Source organism: Xiphophorus couchianus, chromosome 1 (assembly GCF_001444195.1).
Source record: "Xiphophorus couchianus chromosome 1, X_couchianus-1.0, whole genome shotgun sequence".
Classification (NCBI taxonomy): domain Eukaryota; kingdom Metazoa; phylum Chordata; class Actinopteri; order Cyprinodontiformes; family Poeciliidae; genus Xiphophorus; species Xiphophorus couchianus.
The window spans coordinates 19,941,803-19,963,309 of NC_040228.1; the positions used below are offsets into that span (position 1 = coordinate 19,941,803).

Here is a 21,507-nt window from a genome sequence, read left to right on the forward strand (position 1 = left end):
ACCAAATGTAAATGTCAAACATACACTTTCCTATGCAGAATAATATTCTCTTAAATTACTGCCAATGCGAAGTTCTCAGTGAAGCGTGTTATATACATGTCATTGGTTATTTGTTTAATCAACCCTCATTGATTTCCCACTTTTTTCCCCTCAATTTACACCAGTTAAGTGCTCCTTGGGTAATCACACATTATGTTGAAAGAAAAGATGGTGAATTGGGCTTCCTTGTGCAAATAACGGACTCTTATGTTGTAAAAAAGTAGGATTGTTTTAATATCTGAAAGCCCAGTTCGAATCAGTAATATTTCAAATTATTTTGATTAACCTAGTTTTAATTTTGTTGTAAAAATATATGTTGAATGCTAACTTATCTATTCTTATGTCAACTGAATTTGCAGTGCAAAAAACTATTGTACATAAGAACCATGGGCAATGCTTCTTTAATTTCTAAATCCTGATTTTAGACTTTAATAAGACTCAAAAGAATAAAAGTTAAAAACATAATAAAGTAATGATGGATGCTTCATCTGAAATATTCCTTAGTTAAATGCATGGGATAAAAAACATTGCTCTTATCTCTAAACAACTCTGTTTTTGTTTTTGTTTTCAGTAGTACACACTGGTTTTAAAATCTACTTTTATTAATACCTAAACATATTTAATGAGAGTCATTAAAAAGCTCTTTTAAGTAGTAGATAACATCCACCTGAAAGTCACTAAATGAGGTTTTTTTTTTATTCTTTATGTATTAATTTCTTTCTAACAACAAATCCACACAATGATAATTGAATTGCGATTGTAAAAAGAAAAACATTTTAGTGTTATGTGTGCAAAGAGAGCAGAACAGTGCATCTTGAGAAAAGGTGGGAGGTCTTTAAGAAGGTTGTCTGTCAGCTGAAACAGTCAGTCTCAGTTTGAACTCACTCAAAGGGGAAGGAGCACATCAGGCAAAGCTTTGAAGACCAGCGCCACATGAAGAAGTGCCAGATTTACTTAAGAAGAAATTCCTTTCTGTGGAGTGGAAGTGGATATATGAGAAAGATCTGTCTGCTTCAATGTGTGTGACAGAGGAGTTTGGTGTTTTCCATTGCCAAACACGTACCAGATGACCATCCCTGTGTCAACAGTGAGTCAGAGCAAAGCTAAGGTAGGTGAGAACTTTTTACTAATCAGTTATATGGTTAAAAAAGAAAAAAAAAAGTCTGCTGCTTCGTAATCATCTGTCTAAAGTACTTGGCGCTTGATTGTGCAGTTAACCGACGTAAATGTATTTTAATACCACATAGAGACATGTGGTATTAACATCAACAAATCATGTGATAAGTTATATTTGCATCATGTGCCACCACATTTGCCACACACCAGTCACATTTATGGTTCTATTAGATTACATTAATTAGATTATGTATCATCATCAGTCATTAACTGGGCTTCAAATAATAGTGGGGCAAGACAGGATTTATGCTCACATTACCAGTTCTGTTACAAGGGAATTGTTCTTTTGACTTGTCTGCTTCAGATGTCAAGGTGAATTATTTTACTATTGTTTTAGAGCAAAAACTTTGTTCGCGTGAAGCTTTCCCTTTTCTTTTTGCCTTTTTGTATTATAGCATGAAATCAATGTAGAAGGCAGCTCTGCGTTGCATCAAGAACAGAAAAAACATTAAAGCAATTCCTCTCATTTCTGCAGCTTTCAAAGAAAGTCTTTTGTTTCCTGATTAATGTCAGAAGTTGCACATAAAGCAAACCCTGTCTCATTTCAGTGCTCTTTTCACATCTATATTGAGGTGTGGCATAATTATCCTGTTGAAAAACTATCTCAACAACTTACATTAATGGCCACTTTTAAAAACAACCGAGTATAACTGAGTATAGATTTTTCTTTTTTTTTTTTTATGAGGTGGAACGAATGACGCCAAAACTGTGTTTAGTCCATCCAGAGTTTAAGTCCATCTGGAGCCCATTTCACTGTTACGGATTCCAAAAAAATATGAACATTACTCAGATTTATCTCTAAGTTCTCTCAAGGTCAAACTCAAGCATCAGGTACTTCTGCCCAGATCTAATCTCAATGTGCACTCAGTTTAACGAGCAGTGGAGATGCTTTTTTATTTTGACTTTCTCTGAGCAGCTCCTCTCCTCTGTGCTGCTGTTGAAAGGCAAAAACTGGTCCCATTCCAGTTGTGAAAAGTGTTGCAGCAGTAGAAATTCCACTGAAGTTTGCTCTAATATTTTTTTCTTCATGTAAAATGATTTACAAGTCAAGTGAAAGTCATTGAGGGGGAGTGGGAAAATAAGTGAGGGAAAACAGCAGACCGCACAAGATTTTATTGAGCAATTTCACCATTTAAATTGTAGGTGTTTAATGCTCGTCTTTAGAATACAGAAGCTCAGAATGAGTGATTGAGTGAAACTAAACTCAGTTTTACAAGCTCTGGATTTGAACTGAATTGAGGATAATCTTCAGTTTTGTCAGCTGCAGGTAAAGTGCCTGTGTGTGCTTATGTTCCTGAGTTTCCCTCTGTCAATGGCAGAGGTACCCGGTCCATGCAGACACTCAATCACTAGAGAACACCTGCTGGTAGTCAGGCAACTGGTAGGTGTTAAAACAACATCAAACAGATCAGATCAAATATCTCCGGCTGAAATCCTCCCGCTGTTATTTCTACAGATGGACAACCAGTTGAGAAGTGGGTGTTCAATAACCTACACATTCATAGAACAGAGAACTCTGGTAAGACAACATTTGTCCAAAGGAGATGGTTTTGTACAAAAAGTGAACTTAAAAAACAATAATAAAATAAAAGAACACCTCTAAAACTGCTGATTTTCTTTTCCTTCCTTGCAGAGCAAATGTTGCTTTGTGAAAGCTGCTTTACCCTGGACACTGGAGCTGCTAACCGCCCATTTCAAGTACAGTCGGGGCTCAATAAATGATGGCTATGTTCAGTCCCTGAGGGCGCTTATCCTCAACATGTATTCGCAGAGATGCGTGCCTCAGATTAATGAAGAGGTGGAGGTGAATGTATGCTTCTGAATGAAGATAAATTTAAATAAATATTGTGAGAGCTGTCCAAGCTCTCTGAAAGATCATTCCTGCTCTGTCAGAAAGAAAGAAAAAAAAAGGTTTGTTTCTCGTAATGTGCCGCAGGATAAGCCAGAGAGCTTTGAGATGGTCTACCGAGGGTCTCCGTTGGAAGCTTTGCAGAGAGTTTCAGAGGTGTTGTCTGTTTACTGGGATCTGGTGACAACCAGTGACTCACCGGTTGACTGGAGATGCCAGCAGGAATACTCAGAAAGCTTTGGCTCCTCGACAGAGCTACCCACAGTGTCAACCGCTCAATATTTTACAGGTGTGAAACTCAAACTTCTGGAATGTTGTGATGAATAATGCAGATGTCTGGGAAGGCTGTGATCACAGATCCTGTGAACATTTCCACAGACAGTTATGATTGGAACTCAGCGAAGACTTCGCAGAAAAAAACAGTCAGGGATGTGTACAAGTTTGGCTTCATCATTGCATCCATCAGCGGGGGACTGGTGCTCATTCTTACGCTCTACTGTCTCATCGTCCACAAGGTATCAGTATGTTTCTTGTGAACTTCAGAATTCACATGTGCACTATTAAAGCTTGCCAGTGCATTTCATTGCTATTGTTAAAAAAAACAAAACAGCTATTGGCAGGTTGGTTACCCTTACTGTGGTTTTACTTTGTGCATAAAAGTGAGACCTACTTCATTTCTCATAGGAAAGCAGGGGAGAGGCTGACTGAACATTTTGAGCAAAAAATCACCAAAGGCAGATGTGTGTAATTATGCTCCTTCTCCCTAATAGTTTGTATGAGTTGAACAATTCTCATTAGTTTCCAATTTTGTTGCTTTCTCAGCTCTTGAAATCCTTTCAAAGATATATAAGGAAAGTAGGCTTATTATTGGAGTTTCAGGATCTAATAAAGTACAAGTTGTTAAAAAGAACAGGCTGCAGATTAACCCTTTGACATCCCAACTCAAGAAATAATCATCAGAAAAGTCTATGCTTTACAGATTGATCTCTATTCTTTTGACAAAATATGAATCTGAAAATTGAAATTGATGTATTCTTAAGTTTGTTCTTAATTCATTATGAGCATAAATGTGAAATTGAAATGATGCTACATTTTATATATATTATGTGAGGTTGTATCACAACTGATAAACATGGTTTTGCCACAATATATATATATATTTTTGTCAAAGGAACCCCGATTTCTGTTTTGATATTTGTGATTCACCTTCTAATTTTACTTCTTTACATCTCTAAAATTGATTAGAAACAATGTTGACCACTTAGTCATCTTGAACCTTTAAACAAACATGGATTTTGTCTCCTCCTTCTGTCCCTTTGTTCCCTTCTAAGGCTACAATTGTTTTTTCCTGGTTGTGAATGTTCAGGGTAGTTAGCATAGCCACCAATAACCTCAGATAGATGATTTTCCTGTAACGGTAAGTTGTTTCAACGCCATTTGCACATTTAGCAGTGAGTACATGAAATTGAGGCTTTGTCCACAGCCAGATAAACCAAATCGATTTTTATGCAATTTGGCCTTTCGTCCACATGTAACATTCATTTACAAAAAAAAAAAAAGATTGATAATAAAACCTCTGATCTGAGTGAAAATTTCCAAGTTCTCATTTTTTGCATATTACGTGTGGACATTGGAAACCGGAGATTTAACAGTCTGCAAAAAATAATGCTGCACTTGCGTCACATATGTGACCGTTGTTACTGTTTGGCCATGCAGTGGAGGAAAGATGACAGCATTCAGATAGGTGCTGATTTTTACATTTGTTCATGCACTTTATCTTGTTTTTTTGTAAGCCCAACTGCTCCATTATGTTAAGTTGCAATTGCAAAGAAGAAAAAGCACTACAATCCCAATAGGGGCACAATGCTGTTCAACCTCAAAACGCATTCACATACACGCTGTGACATGATTTCCAGTCGACTTTTTCTTGTGTTTTGTTAACTTTGTATTCTAGCTCAGTATTTAAAAGTAGTACAACCTCTCTGCCTGTCAGCACAAATGAATCTCCTGGAGCCATGTTTAATTCCTAACAGGAAGTTGTGGTTGTTTTGAAGGATTGTGATTGGCAGACAGGTTTTGGCTTTGACCTGCACCGTCCCTTATGGTTTTGGCATGTTTAAAACAATGCTCAGTCGTGTAATTCAGTGGGTTCTTGAGGATGAACACTTTTCTTAAATTGATCAGGTGTGGAAGAAATTATTTCATAGAAATTAATATCTCTGCTACTTTATTTTAAAACAACCCAGCTACGTGACAGTGTTAAGACTTTCCTCCTAGATTGGTTGTTTTTGGTCAGGAGCTATGCATTTCTTTGGAAGGCAATAGTAGCTCAGGGAGGAGGTTAATTATTTTCACACATTATCTATCCCATAACGAACTGCCACAGCATGGTGACAATTTTAGCAAACATGTAAAAAACATATTCTTTATAAAAGTTACATACTGAAGCTGAAATTCTGTTAACCTACGCAAACCTATACAGTCGCACATGATTTTGCTTCTTTGGAGCAACAACAACTTCACACAGGACAGAATATCCTTCCATAAAAAAGGAAAAATTCTAACCAAAACAAGAAAAAGTACAAGTTGATCATTTTGTATAGTTGCTGATGCTGCTTTTTTTGTTTATTAACTAAATAAAATGTCATTGATGATGTAGAGAAACCACTGAGCCATATAATTGTATATTGGAGAGCGCTAGCATAGTGGAGGAAAGTAATTGGCATTACTTGGTCCGATTCTGGGCCAGAGCTTTGATTAGTTCTAGAAAGTTCTTGAGAACAACAGGCATTTTGTTGCATGTTTTGGTTGGCATGGACTCAAAATGACTAAAGTATTTGCCCCCTCACAGATTAATCTTGTTTTTTGCTTTGTTTTACTTACATGTTACAAAAAATCAAACAAATATAAGTACCAGAGAAAGATAACCTGAGTTAAAAAAAGACTTTTTAGATAGTTGTTTAATTTACTAAGGGAAAACTGCTAATTAAACCAACTTTTTTTTTTTTTGCCTTTGTTAAATCATTAATTAACTGACATTAACCACTGTTTGGACTTCAGTATCACTAGTCACAACAAGCTCTGATTACAGTCGGACCTAAAATCAAGAAATTCAATTAATAGAAACCATGTGACACCATGAAGTAGGCTAAAATATCTCAAAATTCAACACATCATTCCTGATCTAAACAAATTTGAGAACCCATGACGAGCAAAGACATTTGTCAGTCTGGAAATTGTTAGAAAACATTTCTGAGGCTTTGAGACTGCAGTAAACCACAGTAAAGACTTTATGCAAAAAAATATATGCATATATAAAAAAACAAAATATGGAACAATGGTGAACTCTTTATGGTGTGGCTGGGCTAAAACCAATCCAAGATTGCTTGCAGAACTCATCCAGAAAGTCACAAAAGGAAAAAAAACCCAACATCCTCAGATTTCAGGGCTTCACTTGTCTCATGAATCATGAACATAAACCTTATGTTGACAATGAAATAGAAATAGCATTTAAGGGGTTAACAAATGACATCATCCTGCTAAAAGCGCTTTTTTATTACTCAGGTTATCTTCACTTGCAATTAAAAGTAGTTTGAGAATCTGAAACATTTAACCATGACAACAAGCATAAAACAAAGGAAGTTGTGGGTGAGAATAATGTTCTCACGTCTCTCTAATTTTTGAAAACAGCATGTCTGTGTAACCAACAATGATGCTTACATCAATCTCATTCTGTGATATCGACCTGTTCTTTATGAGCACACACATGGATTTGACTGCTGTACTTAACTCTGGAGAATTACCAAACATCGATTTCGGTTTTTCACCCTACAACTGCCATGCTCCTTTCAATAAAATCAGAGAACAATCTTCCTGAAGGTGATGATGAAAAACAGGATAAAAGTACACCCCAGAAATCCCATAAGGTGTTTTGAAAAACCAAAACCTGTCAACCTCTTGACCTATCAATCCTGTTTGATCTTTACACTAACCGTGCGCTTTGAGCTTTGCATGTACAAAAAAGGATGGTTTTAATCTTGTGTTCATATTACAGCATGCTGTGATCTAAAAAAGTATGCACCTGAGTCATAACTTTGTGGTTGTAACAATGCATTCTATCTATAGTATCTGCAGGTTACCTGGTTTTCCTCTGTGAGGTCAGCATCAACCCCTACAGAAAATTTTAAAATATTTCCTCCCTCTCACTTCTTGCTGTAATTTTGCTGTCTTGACCCAGACAATAATAATTGTTGACGTACTTTTAATTTTAACAGTGATATTTTCTGAGGATTTGTGGCTGTTTTTGAGTATCCTCACAAAAGGCCTATTGTTTTTATAGCAAAAGCCCCTTTATGCGATAAAATGATGTAAATATATCGATAGAAATACCTAAAAGCATTCCTGTGGTCCTTTACAAGCTGAAGGGAACAGAGCAAGACAGTGGATTGAGATAAAATAGAACCGCTCAAATGAAAATGCTTCCGTCCTCCTTTCAAGTTGTTAAAGGGGTTGACAAATAGATGTTGTATTTTAGAAGAAACATTTCCTTCTTTCCCTCATTTGTAGAGTTTATAACAGTCCAGCAGAGTTTGTGGGATGGTGAAAAAAACAGATAAATAGCTCTGCCATCATCATCTCAGACATTTATCAATACACTCTTGAGTGTTTTTGACTTGATTTCCTTCCCTCACTACTGCAATTAGATGGGTTCATGCTCTAACTGACACGGTTTGGCATGCTCTCTTTTTGAAACAGTTTCAATTATGCTTAATGGATTTGCTTTTGTTTTTCCTGTCTAAAAGGATTAGCAACATTAACCACTATTTGTGGAAAGGAATTTGCGCTATGCCGACAAATATGACTGAATACTAGCAGGATGATTCTCTAGTGAGGGAAGGGATGGGAACAGTCTCTTCAAGCCATGATTTGATTGACTCATTGACTGAGCCCTAAAGTGCCATGTACGCAGTGCAGACGGCATGAGAAAGCATGTGGGACTCATTTCTCTTCTGGGAAGTATCAATTGTTCAAATTCATTGCTTGAAGTGGCGTAGCATACCATAGAGGAGTGAGCAATATTAGACTTAGACTGACTTTATTGTCATTTTGCATGCACAGGGTGTATACAGAACGAAAGTTCGTTGCATACGGCTCAGGACAATGTGCACATAATAGTGGTGTTAAAATTATGATTATTATGAGGCTCTCAGGGACCTACTGTTTTTCTGCATGTACATTACACTAATTTACTCTAGTAAATGTGCAAAGTAAATATTTAAGGACTGAATGACTTGAAGGGGTTTTATTAATCTTACAGCTTGTACACCACAAATCAAATGTTAATTCTCAACATATGTAATAACAACTTTTTCAAATTTAGCATTTAATTATTTATTGGTTTATTAAATAATCAATTATGCTTGCACTTGGCAGTGAGAGAAGCAGAATTCACTGATCACAAGCTTTTAACTTAGGTTAGACAATGAGTATGTTGTAGTACTTAAAGCTAGAAAAATTTAGATGGGGTGAATTTAGGTAGTTAGAGACAATTGCAAAAGTTGTAAACATGCAAGACATTGTATTGAGTTCAGAAGGACAAGACTTGACCAAATTATATTTTTATTTTTCAGTCGATCTAATGACCTGTAATTAGTGTTCAAAAAATTTGAAAGCCAAAGGACAGATGCAATCCCTAACCAAGAGGTTTCAAGTTATAGTTAATGGTGGAAATTTGCTTTCAAATGCAATGCGCTATAGCCAACGGACAATTGTGAATGCTTGTTAAATCAATATTTGAAAGTCTGCTTGCATTGGTTGAATATTCAAAACCCTTCATGGTATTACAGAAACATAGATGTGTACATGCAGCCACAGTTGTCCCCTTAGCAACAGAGGGTGGTGTATTTTGGTAATTAAATTCTTCAGATTGAGCCACAGCCAGCAGAAAACATAATTTAATTGCAGCAATAATCATATAATGTGATCATTTTATATTGCTTTTTACTAGTTTAGGTACAAGAGACTATTCATTGTTTATTTGTTTTTTGAAAGAAATTTCCCAAGATTGACCCTGTTCTTATAAAGTGCGGTTTTTCTCTAGAAGACTTATTTTTGAACATCATAGATGGATAGTATGGATTGATTTAAGCTTGATTTAACTGTACATATATACCCCAGTCACAAAAATGACTGGGGTACCCTCAACTACTCCAGCACAAATGTACAAATCACATGCATACATACATACATAACAATGTGTTATTATTCAAATCAACCCTATATCATACCATAAAGAGTTCAACATCTGTCAAAAAATGGTGTGGTGTAATATTGCTCACCTTAAATCTATGACCTTGAAAGTTTTATCAGAGGTTTTCCAAATTATCTGTTCCTTTGGTCAAATGTTATTACAGTAAATGCACACAAAAAGTGGAACAACAAAGTTCCCTTTAAAGTGGATAATTCCTCTCATATGGAAGACTATTCTTAGGTTTGAAGTTGTGTGCTCTTAAAGTCTTTTGTTTGTCTTCAGGATCTCTCTTTAGTGTTTATTCCTGCCACATATGGCTAAGATACGTTGTCATACAAGTTGTGCCTAAGCATTGAGTGCTTGCACACTGATCAAAATCATCAGTGTTTGCAGTGAGAATGCTTGGCTATTGAACAGCAGAGTAAATAAAATGTGCAGGAAGTAGCCACAGTTGTAAACAACAGAGTTATTTTTCAAACAACTGCTGCCAGCTTGTCTTTGTGGGGACGTGTGGGTCAGTGAGTACAATTAACAGTCATTTTCCAGATGTCAAATTACATATTCAAGTAATCTTGGTCAAGTTAAGTAAATCAGCAAAATATCTGGTCTTGGCTAAATATAATAGCCTAACTTTTACTTGTGTTTAAACAAACTGAGCCTTGTGGGATTAAGGTTCCACATGATGTTGTTGTTAATTCTGTTTATCTTTTTGGCATCATTGTAATCTATGTAATGCCACCAGAAAATTTTCACACCCTTTAACTTTGTACAAATAATTGCTCTGTAATTGGCTCAACATATTCTGTATGCAACCTAGATGCCCAAAATACTAGATTCTAAATAACACTAAGTTTGGTTTATTTTGGCCAAAAATAAAAAGTTATTCATTTAAATTTCATCAGACCTGATAACATTGTTGCTCCTGGACTTTCTAAGGATTCACTTACAAGTGAATAAGAATACAAACAGAAGAACAGTTTTTCTCAGTCGCTTTGGTGCATTTCTCAAAACAGAATTGAAATTCTCAAAACTACTAGCTCAGTCTTCAATTTGTCACTTGTACACATCAAAAAAGCAATTTACTGTTTCTTTTAACAAGTTGCAAATGTTTTTGTGCATCATGCAAGTGATTATGTACGATCATCTGCTTATTCCTAGATTTTCAATTGCTTTTGTCATGTTGATCAAAATGTACTATAAGGGTCTCTGTTGAACAGTCTCGACCTTCACAACATTTAAGCATAATTTCATTGTATAAGTCTTAACATGCAAAATGCTTGAACAGATTGTCATAATATGTCTATCATATTTCTAGACATTTCCATTAAACCTTTTTCTAAATCTGTCCTGAACTGGTAAATTGCTCCCAGGTGATTCCTAAGTTTCTCCAGCGTAGGTAAATGTGCGGAGCATTAGATCAACCAATCATCAACCAGTTTTCTGAAATAGATTGAAGGTGCATTTCATGGACTATCAACTGGCAAACATATTGTGAATAAAGCCAGAGAACGACACAATGTTACATTTCTGACAATGGAAGGACAAGGATTTGGACAGAGTCAACAGCCAGAGAGAAGAAGAAAAGGAAGAGGAGTGAGGCTGTGGCGGAGGAGTTAAAGAGGCGAAACTGTGGAAAAGGCAGGAGAGGCTGAAGACATTGTGCCAGTTTCCATCGCTCCAATATCATCAGGAAGGCAATGGTGTGCGACTCACAACAAGGTTCTAATGGATTTCCTTTCACCATACTCTTCATTCCTTAATCCTACTGAGGAATTTTCTCAGCATGGAGATGAACGGTATAAAAAGACTGGACTGAATCTCTTTAAGGAGATTTTTTTTGTGTGCTCTCCTTTCTGTATCACAAATACATACAGTAGTTTGTCAACAAATTACATCATAAATGTGAATCTTGTCCAGTTTCTGGCCATGGATCTCCCACCATCATAATATACAGTTCTTGTCAGCAAAGCTTTAGCCATAGTTTACACCAAAGTATCCCTCCAGAGTACACCGCTATACTGACAACATGACTTAACAATTTGACAAATCAATTTGATTAGTCAAAACTCAATGAAACAAGGACCTGACATTGTGAAGCACTGACATGTTCATTGATAAATAAACAGTATTTAATTTGTGATAAACTAAGGATTTTGAGAAAGACACTGGATTTTGCAGGTAATCCAGGCTGTTTTGCTGTTTGTACAAATTGTTCTGAGAAATGTACTTACTGTTTCCAAATGCTCCAATGCGACTGAGAAAAACAGTAAAAGATTTTGATCCATCCTTACTAAAGTGTAGTTTTCCTGCTCTGACTTTGTCCAGCATATGTTTTACTACAAAAGACAGATTTATTTTGACTGTGATTCTCTTTAAAATAATTTGCTACCCAGCTCATGGCACCTACTACCTGCTACTTACACAACAGGGGCAAGAGAAAAAAAACATAAACACCTCATTCTCGGGGTCTTTCCACCACAAATTTGTCTGAATGAGACGTTCATCTGCTGTGAAATTGATATATCTGGACAAAAAACCTAGAAAAATTATTCACTTTGATGGAAGTGGTGGAATCTGTGGTGATTTTAAAACAGTGGAAACAATGGGTAAATAACCACAGTTATCTCGCTGCAACTATGTTCTGCTTTAGTAATATTCTGACTGCACAAAATTCACTGCTTTGCTTTATCACCCTTAGGATATTTAAAGAAATTGAAATTCAAAAAAATGATTTGTTTTTCTTGTTCTTGTTTTTAGTTTCCTTTAATTATGCATATTTGTCTCATAACATGAAATCTTTTCTTTCCAAAACAGAAAATTTACTGCCATCATGGATCAAGATTAGACACAAACTTAAAGTAAGGACATGCAAAAGTCAAAACATAAGACATACTGTTTTCTCACAAATGCAAAAGTGATACTAACGTAAACCTCTCTGATTAAAGCATTGACCAACAGGATATAGAGATGGAACCACAGTGATGTGAGTATTGGTCAAATATTGTATGTTTTTGCATACAGTCAAACATATAGAGGTACCACAGCTGAACACGTGTAATAATGGTACTGTTTTCATTCTTCTACTCTGTCTTCAGACATCGAGGAGCCCACCACTGCATCAGCAATCACAGTACCTGGGAAGCTGTACATTTTGTCCAATCCAAGTTTTCATGTCCCTATATGTGTGATGCATTCAGCTTACTAGTTCAATCAGAAGCTTAGATTTGACCAAAAACAAAAATGGATGTTTCTTGGAGCTGTGTATATTGAGCCTTATGTATTGCAGGTGTCTTCTTCAGGTTAACTAATTTCTTTTGGGGTTTTTTGTTTTGTTTTGTTTTTACTGTGGCATTTTTTCCCTCTCTATTTGTGTCCAATTAACCAAGTGTTTGTGATGTTGTCCCCATAAGTTATTTATTTCCATAAGTCTACTCAATCACTGTAATAAAAAAAATTATCATAAAAAAATCATAACTATCAGTAGTAGACTTAATTGATTCACCCCGTGCTGTGAGCTACCAGTTTATATCTAAGTTTTATTAAAGGATTTCTATAACTTCACAGACTGCATCTTCTCTGGAAAGCACCGAAGTTCTGATAAAAAATCATGTCATGTTCAGTGTAAATAAACCTTCTCATGTCTGTTTTGAACAATTTCTCACTAAATATTTGTATATCAAAATTTATTGCCATACTGGACTGCTGTGCAGATTCAACATAAACTCTGGTCAATAAACTGTTATTAATCACTTCCTCTAAGTTTTTCCAACCGGAAGAAAATGGCGGAATGAATGAAATGCACAAACTATTCACTGTGGCAGCTTTACAAGGGATGTATTCACATCATACCACATGTCATGTGGTAGAAATAACATCCTGCCACAGTTTATTCATAAGTGTATCATATTTATTCATTAATACGTAGTAATTGATAATAACATGACACTACTGCTGAAAAGTAGTACTGCTGTTCAGGTTGTTAATGACAACAGGCTGTCTGTCATGATTTAAACTCATGTTTACCAAGTAATGGTCACTCCTTATGTTTTATAATATAAAATAGCAAAACGTCTGACTTTGGGAAAAGATGCTTCTTATAAAGTGAAACCTTTAGTGACTCAGAGGAGCCCATCAGTAAAAACTGTGAAAATATTTCCATGTGTGATCAAGTGCATGTGTGTTGGCCTGGCTGTTGTATTTTAAGTATCTGTGTAGGAAGCAAATGCGTAGGATGAAAGGGAAAAAAAAAACACAGCCTTTGTAGACTGCAATATAACATGATTTCCAACAAACGTATTCTCTGGAGCTACAACGTTTCCTTTTGCAAATCATTCTGCAGTGGCAGTGATATTTTTTTCATCCAAAGATATTGCTCCATTACTGAACAGGGAAAGCATTTTTCTAATTTAATGTAGAGTCTCTTCTTTGGGGAATTACAAGCAGCTGTGGAGTGATAGACTGCAAGATGAAAAGACAAGTTCTCTTCAACAATAACTATGTGGGAACTGACTAAAAAGACTGTTAGAAGGGATCCCGTCCTGTGCGGTGTTTTTTAACTTTCCCAGCTTTTTCCTCCTTTTACCGTCTGAAAACACAAAGTCGCCATCTCAGAAATATTGTTCCAAAACATTTTCTGAGCTGTTACTTAGTAAAAATCACAGATAGGAAATCAACGCAACAACTGAGATTATGTCCACACAATGCAGGTCTTAATGCTTTCTTAGTGTTGTTGTTTACATTATAATGGTAATGCAACTTCAATCAGGTTCCAGCATGAAAAGTCTACAGTGGTGAAGTAATGCACATGTGCAGAAGAAGACATATCACACTCAGCCACTGAGCTTACAAAAGTAATAAGATGTAAATAATAGTGCATAATGATATGTTATTTGTTGTATGATAGTAAAAGAGGATGTCACCATGTGTGCATTGCCTCTGAAGCTGTGCAAGTGGAAGGTAACTTTTTTTTTTTTTTTAATTTTAAGATACCTCAATAATGTCTGCTCAAATGTTTGTTACTTTGAAGCACATGTTAGTAGGGCTGTCCGGTGTGTTGTGTGAATACATTCCTGCCTCTTAAATCTGTCACATCAAATCTGTCATGACATAAGTGCCAGAAGAAATGAGGTATGACCATTCAGAAACATATCCAGTTTAGGAGCACATGTGAAATTTCCCTATGTCTGATTTGAGAAAATCTGATTTGTGGCGTACATCCAGGTCATAAAAAGATCAAATAGAGGTAAAGTATGGGAAAATATTGTTGGACTTGTTCCAATTTTGGTGGTGTGACTATCGATTTAGATTTTCACTTATAAAGCTCAAGTCTGGAACGTAACTGAAGATTCCTTCAGCAAATAAATAATGTCTTGCCTGAGTTACTTTAGTGTATGCAAACACCTTGTTACCATGGTAATTTATTGAAAACCCATGGTTCCTCTGTAATCTTTCTGAAGACTACACATCATTCGAAGAAGTTAAGACAGAGTCCAGGCTAATAATGGAAATAATTAAAATCATTTATATTTTGTTTAGAATTTAAAATGCAATTATTTTAAATTATTATTTGTAAAATTTTCTAAAACAAGGCATTGCCCTAAGAGGTGGGTAGTGACTAGTTATATTTCCTCAGTTACATTTGCTTGAGTAACCTATCGGTTCTGCAGCGCAAACAGGAAGGTGGGTGTCAAGGATGATAGATGAAGAATATCCCCAAGACGTAGTGGATTAACCAGCAAAAATGGTTTTCCAGGATGTCCTCAAAGAACTCAAACACAGCAACTTTGCATCCTATTTGACCTCACAGAATGAGAAAATTCCAGAGATGAGCTTAATAGTAAAATATCTATTCTTGTATGTACTGTACAAGTGCTTGATAAAACACTTGTATAGTGTATAGTGCTTTATCAAGTCCAGAGGAAACCACATTAAGTCATTTACCCATTCATAGCATCATTCACACACTGATGATGCTAAATTACATTTCAGCCACAGCTGACCTGGGTCCTTTGAGCAGGCAAATTGTGCGCAAAAACTGAAACATATGAAGCAGGGATTTGAACTGACAACTCCTACCTAGTAAGCCACCGTCACAGTAGTCAAAGTACACTCACTTAACTGCACTGTTCGATTACTGGGATCATGCATGTGTGATTGGATTAAAATGATTTTATTTTTGGTATAGCACCTTGACACGGCGCCTTATGAATTGGTGCAATATAAATAAACTGAAGTGAATTGATTCTTCTCACAACACACAATGGAAACAGGAGGGGTTGTGTGTTTATAATCCAACACTCGAAAGTGTGAAATTATATCCAAAACGTCCTTCCAAAATTTTGGATCTCTGGATATGTTCATAAGAAGTGAATCAAAGAGCCTTTGTCCCCACATTTAGCACATATGTCTAGAATATTAGTATCAGATTTGTTCAATAATGCTTGAGTAACATATTGTCTCATTAGTCATATGTATGGGATTAGCTTAAATTGAGCATTAATAGATTGTGTCTGGGCTTTCAGACTCAGTCTTTCTGAGTCTGAAACACACATATATGTTATGCTTATACTAGTTTGAAAAGCTGCAGGTTGTGGAAAAAAAATAAATTTACAATATGATTCTTTGAGAAGTGATTATTCTGCCTGAATTTATTTAGCAGGGATCTGATGTAGTTTCCCTTATGTTTTATTTTAGCCTTTAAAATAAAATAACTTTATATTTTTATCTGTCTGATTACAACCTACATTTGTAATGTGGAAGCACCTGATTAATTGAGTAGCTACTGGTTGATGTGCAAAAACATTAAATGAATATAGAATCAAACAAAATGTGCAAAGTAGATTGTAAATAATAAATTAGTGTACTCATGTTAGACCTAATATTTCTGAAATGTAACTAATAATATAATAATATAAAACCAGCATAAAATTATAATAATTGTTTATTGTCCCTTCAATCAATCAATCAAATTTTATTTGTATAGCACATTTCAGCAGCAAGGCATTTCAAAGTGCTTTACATCATTACAAACACAGAAACACGATGCAAGGTAAAATCAACAATCAAAACACAGCATTAAGTCAGGTTCCATCAATAAATTTGTAATTGATTACATTTCAAATACAATTCTAAACAGGTGGATTTTTAGTCGAGATTTAAAGGAAGTCAGTGTTTCAGCTGTTTTACAGTTTTCTGGAAGTTTGTTCCAAATTTGTGGTGCATAGATGCTGAAAGCTGCTTCTCCTCGTTTGGTTCTGGTTCTGGGGTGCAGAGCAGACCAGAACTGGAAGACCTGAGAGGTCTGGAAGGTTCATACAATAAAAGCAGATCTTTAATGTATTGTGATGCTAAGCCGTTCAGTGATTTGTAAACTAACAACTGTATTTTAAAGTCTATTCTTTGAGCTACAGGGAGCCAGTGGAGGGACTTTAAAACTGGTGTTATGTGCTCTATCTTTCTGGTTTTAGTGAGAACGCGAGCAGCAGCATTCTGGATCAGCTGCAGCTGTTTGATTGATTTGTTGGACAGACTTGTGAAGACGCTGTTGCAATAATCAATACGACTGAAGATGAACGCATGGATGAGCTTCTCTAGATCTGGCTGAGACATCAGTCCTTTAATCCTGGAAATGTTCTTCAGGTGATAGAAGGCTGACTTTGTAACTGTCTTTATGTGGCTCTGGAGGTTCAGGTCAGAGTCCATCACTACTCCCAGGTTTTGGGCCTGATCGCTGGTTTTCAGTTGTAATAACTGAAGCTGTGCATTGACTCTAGATCGTTCCTCTTTAGGTCCAAAAATAATAACTTCAGTTTTGTTTCTGTTCAGCTGGAGAAAGTTTTGGCACATCCACACATTTATCTGTTCAGTGATTGGATGGGCTCTGAGTCACCTGGTGACGTCGTAATGTAGAGCTGTGTGTCATCTGCATAGTTATGGTAGCTAATATTATTTCCTGTTATAACCTGAGCTAGTGGGAGCATATAAATATTGAATAAGAGGGGTCCTAGGATTGAACCTAGGGGTACCCCACATGTGACTTTTGACCTCTTTGATGAGAAATTTCCAATTGAAACAAAGAAATCCCTGTTCTTTATGCAAGATTCAAACCAGTTAAGAATTGGACCGGAGAGTCTGACCCAACTCTCCAATCGATTCAGTAATATGTCATGGTCAACAGTGTCAAAAGCTGCACTGAGGTCCAACAGAACCAGCACTGTGGTTCTCCCACAGTCCGTATTTATATGGATGTCATTGAACACTTTTATGAGGGTGGTCTCTGTGCTGTGGTGAGCACAAAAACCAGACTGGAAGGAGTCAAAGCGGTTGGTTATTGTTAGGAAGCTATTTAATTGTTTACACACAGCTTTTTCAATAACTTTGCTGATGAATGGGAGGTTGGAGATCGGCCTGTAATTCTGCATTAGTGGTTTGTCCAGATTGTTCTTTTTTATCAGTGGTTTGATTACCACCCTTGTATACAATTAACTTTAAAAGTTTGAATTGAGAGTATTGATTAGTAGGGATTTATGTCAAACAAAAACTTATGTCAGACATAAATCCTTTCAGATTTACTTCCTGTCTTGTTGTAAGGTCAGCCAGTGGTGGCTTCATTCATTAGCTGGCTAGATGCAAAGGGACTGGATCTGGTCCAGCTGAGCAAGGACATCTGTGAAATCTGTGGGAAGAATGAGGGGGGCAGGGGGCGCTGCAGCACACACTGTTCATTGAGAAGAGTAAAAACATGTGTTTACTAGTCTCCAAAAATTTCCAGCAACATCAGAGACTCTTGCGAATCACTAGAAAACGTTGTCAGGGTAACGATGAATTCACCAAGTTGGCAGCAGTGGTTTAGCTTTTGATAGAATGCAAATGCATACAAATCAGGAGATATGAAAGTGAAGTGAAAAGTGAAATATGGTGAAGTAATACAAAAAGGAATTATTGTTTATTATGATTATTTTTTGTGATAATTTAGAGCCAGATGTTTTATTAATTGCCCTGATTCCAGATAAGTCACTTTTTATTTATTACTACACTCTAGCAAAAAAAATAACAATAAGTCACAGACCAGAGCTCTGACAGCTATTTATTTTGCCAGTAAAGTGTGTTTGATTTATTAGCCTAATCCATTCATACATTGCATGGATTTAAGGACCCACATGATTCTGTTCATGATTTTTGTAGCTTTATAATAACATGTCACACCAACTGATTTCTGTTAAAATACCACTTTTCATAATATCAAATATCTTGTTCCTAAAGCTTTAAATGTGTTTAAAAACCTACAATTAAATGAAACGTCATCCTGCTATTAACTATTCTTTAACATAGAAAGTACTCCTCAGTTCTTCTGTTCCTTTTTTTTGTGTATATGCTCTGAAACTGCTTTGAACAGCAACACTAAACTTAATGCATTCTTTGTTCAAAATAGAACTTAGGTGATTGAATTGAAACTCCTTTATTGTAAAGTGCTTTGAAAAGACATGTCGTGACTTAGCCTTATATATAAACTTAACTGAATTGAACTTTTCACTGTCCTAAACAGACTTCAGACGAACACGAAAGGTTTAAATGACAACTTAGCTTCTTGAAGTGGATTGTAAAATCAGAAAAAAAAAGACATCTTGTGCCTGTCACCCAGATGATAGCTTTGGCAACGTGTCCCACAAAGAACCATCTTCATCCAGATCTATTAATACAAACAAAGATGGTAGTTTCACAGCACCACAAGTTTACTTTTCCAGATGGAAAAGAGTAGTGGGACACACCAAATATGGATCAGAAAACTGAGTATCACACAGCTGACAAAGTCAGGGTGTTGTGGGAATACTTGTAGCATAAATTCTGCCTCTGCTTTTTGGTGAAGGCAGCAGAAATGTGTTTTATGAAAATGTAGTTAGAAAATGGGCCAAACATTCAATCAACAAGCTTAACAAAAACATCACACTGGAAGCATTCCTGGTTAAATGGTATTACTTTAGGATACGTTTGAAGTTTAGAAAGGCTTCAACAACCAGAAGCAGAGGTCTGGATGAAACATCACACACAAACTGAAATGAAGTTTGAAAAACAATAAATCGCTTAACTAGAACAATGTCCACACCACATGAAACAGATCAGAATCACTGTGTGCATCTTCAACATTCAGCATGATTTTGCTGCAAATTAAATCTGAATCCCTTTTACCTATTCTCTCCTCATGTTTAACCCTAGCTCTGTGTTTTGCACATGCATGGTGAGGGTTAAAGCATTGCAGTTGTTCCACTGATGGGGGGAGGGTAAAAGGACGCCCCTTTCTTGGCCTTAACAACTGAGACTTCTGTGTGGCACACTTCAAAACGTAGGACTGCATAGACTGATGGTTTTACACTAAACATTCCAAATACAGAAATATGAGCTCAATGAAAAGTATGTTTTATACCAGATTATAGGATGGATTTAAAGGGACCTAAATAAGCCGAGTAATTTATTAAATACAAGTATACATACAAATAACATGAAGGTCTAAAAGTGACATAAAAGTGAAAGGTCTGTTCAGTAAAATGTGCAGCATCTAATTTTTAAATCATGGAATTGTAGTTATTTTTTGACAGAATGCTTATTCTGGAGTGGGAAGGGAAACCTTCTGACACATCAGCCCCACCAGGAGCTACTTTCACCAGCTACCACTGTTATATACTCCTGACTAAAGGGGGAGATCGGAGTTAATGAGATCAAGACAAGAAAGCTCCCTACACTTACTATTAGTTCCACCCAGAGTGTGAGACTGTGGGCTAAGAGGAAAGAGGGAGGTGAAGGAATCTGTCAACGTTACTACCCAGGACAAAACAGCAAATATCCTGAAATTCAACGGGAACATAACCAAAAAGATGACAAACTGATAAATGCCCCAAGTAGCACAAACTTGGACTGCAGGAAGTAACCGGGCGGAAACAAGCCTTTGAATGGCAATTACTATGAGGACAGTACAGATGTACAAAATCATGGCACTACAGGAACAAATACTCAGCACAAGAGCAATAGAAGTCTGTTAGGGACAATGATGCTTCTGACACAGGCCAACACAAAATAAGCAACCAGACATAGTGGAAGAAAAAACAAGCAGCTCTGATAGACATAGTGGTCTCAGGGGACAATGTCAAGAAGAAGAAACATGAGAGTAATACCAAATGGCTGAAAGACGAATGAAGACGTTGTGGAGAGTCAAGGGCTCAGTGGTCAACAGTGTGTTTCAGGCTGTGACACTGAACCCTGGGGAGTGACTGAGGCAGATTCCTGAAGCAACCCCTGAAGCACACAGTCCTGGGAACAGCTGAGATACTGCGATAAGTAACATATTTAAATTTATTCACATTCTTAACAGGGTTCCATAAAAGAAATATGATTCCTTTGTGATGCAAAGTAAAAGGAAAATAAATGTGACGGTACCAGTGTGATTAAAATGGGCAACTTGAATTTACGACCATTAATTTAATAAATGTAAGGTTGCAATAATTCTACTTAAAAGGTTACCCATAAGGCACACAGGCCCGCTACAGACGAGGCTTGAGAGAATCTCACCCAATTCATTAATTTTATTTATTACACAATTGTTTAGTCAGAAATATACCAATTTAAAACCACTCACACATTAAAATAACAGTTATGGCTCAACTCAAAGATGGCAGTGCAAATCAGGAAGGTGACCTACAAAAGAAACACAGCAAAAAATAAAAACAAAAGAAAATCGTGCACCAAACCAGAAGGAGTACCACCACTCATTACCCAGAAAGTCCACCACCAACACCAAGAGCCGGCCGTTCCTGTCAAAATAAAGGAGATATGCAAATTACCTACATTTCATAATTATACAGTTCAGTCCACGACAAATCAAGCAGCAATAGTCCAAACTAAGACCCCGTCCTGGGTCAAACCGCCACGCCGCAGCAGACGCCGCCCAGAGCAGAACCAGAAGGATCAGTACCAGCTGGTCACAAACCAGCCCGAATCAGCCACACTGGACGAGAGACAGGAGCCATCTTATGCCGACCAGGACGGCGGGCATGAAGCCAACAACCAGGGCGACGGGTAGGCAGCCGACGATGGATAACCGAAGTATGAGGCGGACCGTCAGCCAGGAACAACAGGACACCCGGCAAGCAGCCGGCCAAGGACAAACAGCAGCGTCTATCAAACATACATGTCAAAATAGAAT

General features: G+C 36.6%; 1 protein-coding gene across 2 annotated transcripts; it reads left to right on the forward strand.

Annotated features, from left to right (window-relative positions):
- The first annotated feature begins 898 nt into the window (after positions 1-898).
- On the forward strand, positions 899-13,063 carry csf1b (colony stimulating factor 1b (macrophage)). Of its 2 annotated transcripts, none has more exons than XM_028021867.1 (9): positions 899-1,147; positions 2,483-2,596; positions 2,672-2,734; positions 2,849-3,019; positions 3,152-3,353; positions 3,443-3,579; positions 12,129-12,172; positions 12,260-12,297; positions 12,410-13,063. In XM_028021867.1, exons 1-8 carry the CDS (start codon positions 1,106-1,108, stop codon positions 12,294-12,296), a joined length of 810 nt encoding a protein of 269 aa, XP_027877668.1. In that variant the 5' UTR covers positions 899-1,105; the 3' UTR covers position 12,297; positions 12,410-13,063. The 2 variants fall into 2 exon arrangements, with proteins under 2 accessions (XP_027877668.1, XP_027877667.1); XM_028021866.1 differs by having other exon boundaries at positions 900-1,147; positions 2,477-2,596.
- Positions 13,064-21,507: the final 8,444 nt, after the last annotated feature.